The 10,241-nt window shown below is 51.5% G+C and overlaps 1 protein-coding gene across 10 annotated transcripts; it reads left to right on the top strand.

Moving 5' to 3' along the window:
• The first annotated feature begins 453 nt into the window (after window positions 1-453).
• SLC16A5 (solute carrier family 16 member 5) lies at window positions 454-9,850 on the top strand. 10 transcript variants are annotated; one of them, XM_057418581.1, is made up of 6 exons: window positions 454-562; window positions 761-1,159; window positions 2,045-2,295; window positions 5,819-5,962; window positions 7,136-8,002; window positions 9,571-9,850. In XM_057418581.1, the coding sequence occupies exons 2-6, from the start codon at window positions 1,095-1,097 to the stop codon at window positions 9,810-9,812; spliced, it is 1,569 nt and encodes a 522-aa protein (XP_057274564.1). In that variant the 5' UTR covers window positions 454-562; window positions 761-1,094; the 3' UTR covers window positions 9,813-9,850. The 10 variants fall into 10 exon arrangements, with proteins under 10 accessions (XP_057274564.1, XP_057274565.1, XP_057274567.1 ...); XM_057418582.1 differs by having other exon boundaries at window positions 489-552; XM_057418584.1 differs by having other exon boundaries at window positions 513-608; window positions 2,048-2,295.
• The last annotated feature ends 391 nt before the right edge of the window (window positions 9,851-10,241 follow it).

The raw sequence follows: 10,241 nt of genomic DNA, 5'->3' as shown, positions 1-10,241 counted from the left end.
GAAACAGCATCCAGCCCTGAATGAGGGGGAATTACCACCAGTGACTGGCCAGGGAGAAAGACTTGGAACCAGCAGCGCGCTCCCCCGTGTCCTGTCCATGGCACCCCTGCACCCCGGGCGCCGCGTGGGCTGGTAGAGGGCAGCACCTTTGCACATCCATGCGCTCCCAGCGCAGCAGTGTTTGCAGTAGGCACCCAGGCGTGGTTATTGCAGTGAACTTCAGTCCCGTCCCCGACACCATCAACACGAGGCGGTCACATGCATGGGAAAACCGCGTCCCGCAGATGTCCCTGCTCCACCCCAGGAGCAGGCTTTGAGGACCACCGAGCCCATAGGAGCACTAAAACACACGCTCCCCCCCCACCCCGGCTGCCCCGTCCATCCGACGTGGTTACCCTGGGAAGGGTTAAAGCACGGTTCTGCGGCGCTGCTGGTGTTCCGTGTGGCACATCCGGCTGAGCCAGCGCTGGAGCCAGCTCCTTCCTTTACCTCTATGCAGGCAGCGGGGAGGCAGCGAGGAGCTCACCGTGCTCTTGGCACCCCAGCGCCAGGGTCCATCCAGGTTGGGCTGCCCCGGGGAAAGGGTGTCCTGCAGCCAGGGGCAGAAGGTGGATGAGAGCCGTGGGATGTGCGGCCCCGCTGGGGAGCCCTTCCATGGGAGCGGGCGTGCTTTGAGAGGTGTGGGGAGCCAGAAATGTGCTGGAGCAACGGAGCGGTGTGGGAACAGAGAGGAGCTGTGTGCTTCTGCCTTTTATTGCAGGTTCGCTGTTGCCGGGGAGAGGCTTTAGGCTGTCCTCCAGCTAATTCGCACCAGAGAGACAAGCGCTTGAATTAGCTGCATTATCTGCGCCCGGCTAAAGTGGACAAAGGATTAAAGTGTGCTGGGCACCAGCACCGTGATTTGCATCTCAGAGCCCCTTCCCACGGGCCCCCCTCCCCTGCTCCCAGCCTTGTTTTCTGTCCTTTGGGCTGGGAGCCAGCCCCAGAGCCCTGCTCACAGGAGTGATGCCGAGGTTAACATTGCAAAAGGCTGCATCAAGGCTTTCAGTGGCTACTGAAGCAGAAGTGCTGGCCCTGGGCTGCGCACACAGGGGATGAGCTGCCCGCGCAGCCACACGCTCGCCACCCTCCGCTTGACCCATCCTTGTCTCAACCCGAGGTATGGAACTTTCTGCCCCATGGCATATATGAACTAACGAGTAGAGTCAAACTGCTGCTCGCCTTTAAAGCTGCACACAAAGCCCAGACGTGGCTATTTCTTCTAGGAAAAATCAGTATTGGAGAGCTAGATCAATATTGCACTATGCTCTGACCTTATGGGCATTCCTCTGAGCTCATCCAGCTGCCAAAGGTGGTTTTTCCTTATGCATGTTTATTCGTGTGGATGGGGAACGCTATTGCGATGCGTTTCGTGCAGCCAGCCTCAGAGAAATCAAGGCTGGGATGTCTCTGAAGAAGCTTTAACCAGAGGCAAAGCAAGATCCTCTCTGCGATCACCGCATCCTAATGAACTAATGGCTTTCAAACTGGTTTTTCCCCACTAGCACTGTGTGGGGGGGTGCAGCCTCCCTGCCAGGTCCGCACCAGCCCTGCTGCCACACGCAGGCTTTATGTGGTTCTGTTGTTCTTGGCACCGGCGGGGTTTTTCCTCCTCTTCTGGGCACAGCACTGGGTGACCTTAGCCATTGCCAGCAAGGGGACTCCATATGATGAAAGCAGGTGAAAGGGAAAATAAGGGCGGGAATTAGGTAAGGCCGATTCATTCCTCCAAGGAGGTGTGGTCCTGCCCCGTACCTGCCTGTGGTCACAGGCTTGTGAAATATAAAAGGGGAAGGCAGTTGCTTCTGAAGCAATCCGTTGCCAGGATCCCGTGGCGAGAATGAAGGGAGGTGCTAGGAGAAATGCAGAGCAAGAGGTCTAAGGAGCCAGCCGCAAAGGTGTGGGACGCTCCGGTGCCTCCGAGCCTTGGGAATACCATCAGCTCTGCCCCGTAGGCCCCTAGGCTGGGCTGAGGGTTGCGTGGTAGCTGCCCTTCCTTCCCCAGCAGGCTGGCTTGGGAGGAGAAAGAAGCTGTCATGTCCCAAGGAGGAGCAGGGGAACGCAAAGCTGCCAAGCCCCAGGACCAGGGCTGGGCATGGATGGTGCTGCTGGCTGCGGTGGTGCTGCAGGGGATGACGCTGGGCTTCCCCCCCTGCATTGGCATCTTCTTCACGGACCTGCAGCGAGACTTCCAGGCCAGCAACAGTGAGACATCGTGGTTCCCATCCATCATGGTGGCTGTGCTGCACGGAGGCGGTAAGTGATGGGGATGCCCTCCACCACCTCAGTTTCCACAGATACCAGGCTCCCTTTTGCCACTCTAAGAGACACCCAAGCCCTTTGGTCAAAGGAGGTGAATCCCTTTCTCTCCCAGCTTTTTCACACCACCGATAACTTAGTTGTTTCCCATAGCAGCTCTTTGAACAGGCCAGCAGGTAGCACTGAAGCTTGGGTGCCTCCTTGGTTCATCTCCCAACCGTGAGAACACATCTCTTATATTCCCCATGACAAGTGTGCTCTTGGTGGCTGACACACGCCTCAAGCCAAGCTCCTCCAGGCTGCTGGCTGAGCATTACACCAGCTCCCTGGGCGGTGGCATCGGGTGCACACCCAGGCAGGGTGGATGTGAGCTGGATTGATGCAGGATACAGGTCAGGAGGCAGCCTCTGGGTGAAGGGGGTGGAAGGAGGGTTGTGCCTTGTGCGTAGTGGAGGGAATCACTGGGTTTTCCCCCAGAGAAGATGTGGGAGGTGATGGGACATGCAATAAAACATCTATTGACCTCTTTTCTAATGAAGTAATTGTTCTGTAGGAGGCTGGGACCACACTAAAAGGTGCTATAAAGACAGCCAAGAAATAGATCTAAAAGTTATAACTTAGGCAAGGAAAGAACAGCCTCATGCTTATGACATCCAGGAACAGAATTTGCCAGGGCACAGCCAGTGAGTTACAAGAGTTACTACTTTGCTTGCCAGTTATGTCTCCTATTGCAGCAGGGAAGTGCTCATTCTTGTCCCCCAGGAGTAAGGCAGGAGTAGCACAACCAGGAGAAAACCAACAAAAACCAGACATAAAAGACTTCAATTTTGCTGCAGCTTCTCAGCTCCTTTGTGCTGGGCCAGGCTCTGCTTGGTTCAGGTTCCCCAGTTACATCCATCATCCTAAACCGCATTCTGCAGTGTCGACGGTGCCTCTTGAAGATGCTGCTCTCTTTTCTTCTCCTTTATTCTATGAGAGCTATGGAAGGGAGCAGGGAAGGACCCAGTGCAAACTATAACTCATCAGTTAGGAAGCCAAACCTATCTCATTAGGTAAAGGCAATTAATGGTTGTTTTGTTATAAGAATCATTTGAGAGACCTCAGGATCCTGTGGCCATCTCCAAAAGGGGAGTTCAGGCCCCACGGGTTCCTGCTCCTCGATATTCACACACACGCAACTCTCAACTCACACTCACACAAACACAGCGCTTCTGTTGCTATTATTTTTGCAAAGGAAAGCACAAAAGCCTCAGGCAAGTGAGAAAGAACGTTTGAAACCTGGGAAGCAAGTTAACAGGAATAAGTAATGAAAATCCCTTCTGCTTTTAGAGCCATTCTCATTGCTTTGGAACGTTCAATCCATGACTTAGAATCATAGAATCCCAGACTGGTTTGGGTTGGAAAGGAGCTTAAGATCATCAAGTTCCAACCCCCCTGCCATGGGCAGGGACACCTCACACTAAACCATCTCACCCAAGGCTTCGTCCAACCTGGCCTTGAACACTGCCAGGGATGGAGCATTCACAACCTCCCTGGGCAACCCATTCCAGTGCCTCACCACCCTCACAGTAAAGAACTTCTTCCTAATATCCAATCTAAACTTCCCCTGTTTAAGTTTGAACCCGTTACCCCTTGTCCTGTCACTACAGTCTCTAATGAAGAGTCCCTCTCCAGCATCCCTATAGGCCCCCTTCAGACACTGGAAGGCTGCTATGAGGTCTCCACGCAGCCTTCTCTTCTCCAGGCTGAACAGCCCTAACTTCCTCAGCCTATCTCCATACAGGAGGTGCTCCAGCCCCTGATCATCCTCGTGGCCTCCTCTGGACTTGTTCCAACAGTTCCATGTCCTTTTTATGTTGAGGACACCAGAACTGCACACAGTGCTGCAAGTGAGGTCTCACGAGAGCAAAGTAGAGGGGCAGGATCACCTCCCATGACCTGCTGGTCACGCTCCTTTTGACTTCTGGCTACTGGGGCTGCTTAAACTGCAGAACCATCCTTGATGCCTTTAGCAGGAGGCAAATAACGCAGTCACCATTTGCTTCAAAGTCTGAGGTGGAAATCTCCCAAGCAGATCAAGATACAGGCAGCTGCTCTCCTCATTTTAATCACGTTCCCCTGCTCGCTCCATTATGTGGGCTCTATTTCAGACGTTGCTTTGGATCACAAATATGCCACGGGTTCTTTTCCCTGCACTTCCCGACTCCTAATTCTGAAACTCAGAGTCATTTGGCCTTTGCTCATATAACCTGAAGTGTTCAGAGGAGGGGAAAACCAACAAACCCTGGAAAAACCTGAACATCCTTAAAGGAACGGGAAAAAGAAACCCAGATCCTCCTCTCGTGCAGGCAGAGCCTTGTTTCCCAGCAGTGGGCTGCAGGTCTGAGCTCACTTTTTCCTACCCTAAAACAAAGGATGCTCAATGACATTCACAACCTGGGAGTTTACCACACTCCCAGGGAATTCACCAAAACTCCATGAAAAGTAAAGAATTAACTGACCTTAAACACCCCCTCCCCATGGCTGTTTGTTGTTTTCCTGATGAAATAACACAGCTCTCTGCTATAAAGCCTGCCAGCAATGTCGATGCACAACAGAACACAGGTTTGGGCTCAAGAAGGGCAGAGGGGGGCTCTGGTCCACTAGAACAACCCAGGTCTCACTCCCACCTCTGCACTGCTTGTGCTGGAGTAGAAGCAGGAAGCGGGATGCGCATGGTCTGCTCCTAGGCTTATCCTGTTGGAAGTGGACGCAGTGAAACCTCCCCACCATGCCAGGTATCCCAGGACAGGAACGAGCAAAGAGCTGTGGGACAATAACATGGGATTTCCCTGGAGAAGACGACCTGCAGGGCAGCTGCAGGACCCCACAAGCTGCAGCCTGGATGCTACTGCCCGGAGCTTAGATCAGTTCCCATGTGGGCATGAATACACCTCTCCAGTTGTACTCAAACGATCCTCCTCAGTGATGTCTGTTTTCTCCCATTCTTGCTCTAATTCAGGGTCAGTCTGTCTCCTCTTGCAAGGAGTTTCACCAAGGTAGCAGCGCAGCACAGGCAATGTAGGAGATTTTGTGGCAGGGTGTTTGAAACACACAGTGAAATGAGTGCAAGTGCACAAAAAGAAACATCATCCTGCTTAGCATCTCTTACTCGGAGGCATAGAAATCCAGTCCTTCCCTTTCTCAATTCATTCCCTGACTTTATATCATGCAAGAACAGAATTACACTTGAAAGTCCTTCTTCTCTTCCATTTCCAACCATTGTAACTGAAATTCAGCACAGGGAAGCTTAAAAATCCCACTTGATGGCCAAAAGCCAAGCAGATCACAGGAGCCTTCCCCATAGCAAGCAAGCCCTTGGGAGGATCAGGAAATACATATTCCCTCCCTGGCTCCCTTACTACTGCTGGGACAACCCTCAGGGTCTCTAGACCAAACCACCGGGATAAGTGCAGCAATCCAGCAGGTCCAGAGAGTTCCCTTCCTCCCTAACTGCTTCCCTTTTACTCTTTGGTGCCAGGGCCCCTCTGCAGCCTCCTGGTGAAGCGCTTTGGCTGCAGGTTCACGGTGATGCTGGGGGGCCTGCTCAGCGGCGTGGGCATGGTGTCCAGCTCCTTCTGCAGGTCCATCAGCCAGCTCTACATCACCGCTGGCTTCATCACGGGTAAGTACCACCGCAAACCCTGCTGCTGAGCTTGACCTGAGAGAGGGGAATGGCGATTCCCGACTCGTGTTTCCCATTCATCCAGGAAATGGGATAAATCGGGAGCAGCAGGAATCATAGAGCAGCCAGACTTGCCCTTCACACCCCTTCCACACGCACCTCATGCAGCCAAGCTCCCTGCAAAGTGCTTCTCTCTGGAGAAACCTTCAAGTCTCCAGCGGGCAAAACGGAGAGCAAGGATGCCTGGTCTGTTCAGTAGCACCTCAGCCTTTTGGCTGTGAAGAAGGGAGGGGGTTTTCAACCTTGGAATGTAATGTTGGGATAATGTGACCTATGATAACGTCCCTCCCAAGTTCCCTGGGCTTGTATTTCACCACTCCCAATCGGGGGCAATGCGCAGACATCTTTTCCTAACAAAAGAACATGTTGGTTTTGAACAGAAGCAACAGATGGGAGCTTCTTCTTTCCAAATATTTCTCCTCTGTGACTGATGTTCAACTCTTGGGGTTTTTCTAACACAAAGAGATTCATTTCTTCAGCCAGGCTGCTCTGGGACTAATCCCATTGGATCTTGCAAACTAAACGGTGTCCATTGCACAGAGAGAAAACCAGGTAACTCCCTGAGCCCTGATGGAAGTGTCAGGAAAGCAGTCAGTATAAACAGTTTCTAAGGAACAATTCCATGACAATTTTAGGAATAGCAGCCTGCCCCAGGCAAATGTCAGCTTGGGTCAGTTTACTTCGTATAGAACACAGGTAGTTTAATTTATGCAAAACATCACTTCTGTGGGGTTTGTGAGTGTGAATCACAGCGGGTCGTGAGGCTCACAGCCTGGTTTGGGTTGGAAGGGACCTTAAAGCTCATCCAGTTCCAGCACCTGCCACGGGCAGGGACACCTTCCACTAGAGCAGCTTGCTCCAAGCCCCTGTGTCCAACCTGGCCTTGAACACTGCCAGGGATGGGGCAGCCCCAGCTTCTCTGGGCACCCTGTGCCAGCGCCTCAGCGCCCTCACAGGGAAGAGCTTCTGCCTAAGAGCTCAGCTCAGTCTCCTGGCAGGTTCAAGCCATTCCCCTTGGCCTGTCTCACCTGTGTGTAAACCCTGGATTTAGGCTCTTTAAGGCAACACAGATGGATCCTGTGCTGTCATTTGCTCTTTTATTCTTACCTTTAGGCCTGGGGTCGTGTTTCAGCTTCCAGGCAGGAGTGACTGCACTGGGATATTACTTTGTACGGTGGCGAACACTGGCCAATGCCATGGCATCCACTGGCGTCTCTCTGGGTTTCACTCTGTGGCCACTGCTTTCTCAATACCTGCTGGATGAGATGGGCTGGAGAAACACTTTCCTTATCTTTGGAGGAATACTATTGAACTGCTGTGTCTGCGGAGCCATCATGAGACCAGTTCAGCTCACTTCAGGGTCACTACTACAGTCGCCCCAGCCTGGAGAGGAGCTGAGGAGAAGAGCAGAAGAGACACAGCTGTCCAATGGAGCATCTTCTCCCCACCACGAGCTCCAGAAGCAAAGCAGAAGGACTGCATGCTTCCGTGTGCTGCAGAAGTACCTGGCTTTTGACATCTTCTGTCAAAACAAAGGTTACCAGATTTACACTATTGGCGTGACCTGGATGATGATGGGGTTTGCGTTACCCCACATCTACCTTGTGCCTTACGCCATCCAGAATGGGGTGGAGGAGCGCAGGGCAGCCCTCCTCATCTCTGTCATTGGGTTCATCAACATCTTCATACGGCCCTTCACGGGGCTGCTCTCGGGACACAGATTCTTCTCAGGGAGACGAATCTACCTGTTCAGCCTGGCCGTGCTCCTCTGCGGGCTGAGCAACTTCATCTGCGTGGTCTCGGCTGAGTTCAGCGTGCTCATCGTCTACTGCGTCATCCTCAGCATAGCCATGAGCGGCATCGGGGCACTCACCTTCCAGGTGCTGATGGACGTGGTGGAGATGGACCGGTTCTCGAGCGCTCTGGGGCTCTTCACCATCCTGGAGAGCATCACGCTCCTCATCGGACCCCCTCTCACAGGTGAGAGGCTGTTAAACAGGCTGGGTTGTTTAGACACCGGTGGGAAGTGTTTGGGAGCTTAAGAAGAGAAAGAAGGGAGATTCCAAACCCATGCAGGGAGGTGTTACGCAAAGGGAGTGGTATAAAAGGGAGAATTGGAGAGGAAGGATAAACCCTTTCTCAGAGCTGAAGGAGGGTCCTTTCTGGGGCTCCCCAAGTGTCACTGCAGCAGTTTGATAGGCACGGGTGTGACTGATAAGAGCTTTGTTCTAGTGAGCAGCAATACACAGAGAGGAGTTACTGTGGTAGGATCCTGCTGTCTCTGAACTCTTTCACTGCTTTGCCAGTTCGCACTGTTTCATCTGTGAAGTCTCAAGGACTTGTGCAGATCACATTAAACAAACAAACTCCTATCACAATTCACACCAGCCCTACACAACTCAAGAGCCGCACAGCAACAGCTTCCGTTCACTCTGCTTTCCAAGCTCTAGAGGGTATTAATTTTACTCTGGGGACAAGAAAGGAGCTAGATATGAACCCAAAGCCAATCAATGATTCACAGATGTCACAGTTCACTCCTGCATGTACCTGCTCCCGCAGCACAGCAGCGAATCCAAAAGGCTAACAAACAAGAAACATAAACCTGAGCATGAAGCAGGCTTTAGTTGTGTTCTCCAGACAATGAGCTGTGTGCCACCCAGCAGGAAAGTACTGTCTGTTCTAAGGATAGATGATACCATGCACCATACTGCATGGTATTCCCTGGTGTTAGTGGGACAGCCACTTTTCTTAGGGGGCCAAAAAGATCTTTCCTTGACATCTCTCAAAGGAACGGCAGATGGGCAAAACAAAGGCCAGTAACAGCAGCACCAGTTCCATTTGTAGCCTGAAAATCTGCTAAGGAAAAGTGCACCAGGAAAAGAAACATCACCAATCTTTACTGAAGAATACAAGCAAGCAAACAGCAGTTGTTGTAATACATTCCAGTACTTCCATTTAAATAAGTAGCCTACAGAAAGCATCATCCGCTTGACCTGAGTATCACCTTTCCGTCTCCAACATTAGTGTAAAGTTACTCATTTGATATGTCTCACATTAAATGTTTTATACTGAAGGCACTTAATGTTAGGCATAATCCTTGCTGTGCTGTGAATGTTCTTCTCCCTGGTTACACACTAATAGAGGCTCTAACCCGTCCATTCGGGAGAGGTTTCTCTATTTACTTGTTCTGTTTTCTGACCTGGTATATAACAGGGTCCCTCGGTCCAAAATCCAGTGCTTGGCACAGGGTCTTCTGCTGAGTGAACAAAATGAATCAGCACACTGGGGAAAACTCAGTTTCCTTTCTTCCCTTGGCTCCCCTGTGTGTTATGATATACCTGGTACGAAAGCAGAACCATCACTTGAGTCGTGACTATAAAACACAGCCAACCCCTGCGAGCTAGAGGAGAGAATTCACTCATCTGTGAATGCTCATCTTTCATATATGGCAGTTTGCTGACTGATTCAGGTTTAACATCTGTGCTAACGTCACCCTGTTGCCTTTGGTGTCCATCTTCTCTTTGACTAAGCTGTGGCTTCCATTTCAGGTCTCCTGGTAGATGTAACTAATGACTTCCACTACGTCTTCTACAACTCCAGCTTCTTCCTCATTTCGGCTGCGTTGTTCATGGCACTCACCTTCTGTGCTCTGGAGAAGAAAGCCAAATTGAAAGAGGCCTCCAAAGCCCCTGTGGATAATCCTTCCAGGTATCAGTACAGTGAAATGCCAACTGAATCACAGCCTGAGAGTCAGCCCCCTCCAGCAGTCGTGTACATCACAAGCATATGAAAAGCAAGAGGATAAATAAAGAGGAACACAAAGGATTATGTGGCCTGTACAAAGCTCCACACGGCCCAGCGCTGATGGCAGATGAGAAAACAAGTGGCTGCTTTCCACAACTGCCATCCCCCTTCTCTATGGGGCCGTGTCAGACTCCAAGTGAGTGCTCTGGACCACGGGCTGAGCCCAGAACCCAGCGCCAGCCAAAGAGATGAAGGACAAAGAGAACTGTGCTTCCCCAAAGCAAACCCTGGGATAACAGCCATGGTAACCAGCGCCGAGATACAAAAGCCGTGTCAGTTCAATTGGTGTAAGTCAGTGCCTTTAAGTCACTGGAATCTCACATGCACATTCCAGTGGGTAACACTGGATAATACGCATTGATGGCTATGCACAACGGTCATTCTTCCACAAAGAAGTATTATTGCCTCATCCGAA

The sequence above is a fragment of the Pezoporus wallicus genome, unplaced genomic scaffold (assembly GCF_028554395.1).
Source record: "Pezoporus wallicus isolate ANWC-B61680 ecotype Strahan unplaced genomic scaffold, APGP_CSIRO_Pwel_v1 contig_3710, whole genome shotgun sequence".
Classification (NCBI taxonomy): domain Eukaryota; kingdom Metazoa; phylum Chordata; class Aves; order Psittaciformes; family Psittacidae; genus Pezoporus; species Pezoporus wallicus.
This window is presented reverse-complemented; position numbering and strand designations above follow the sequence as displayed.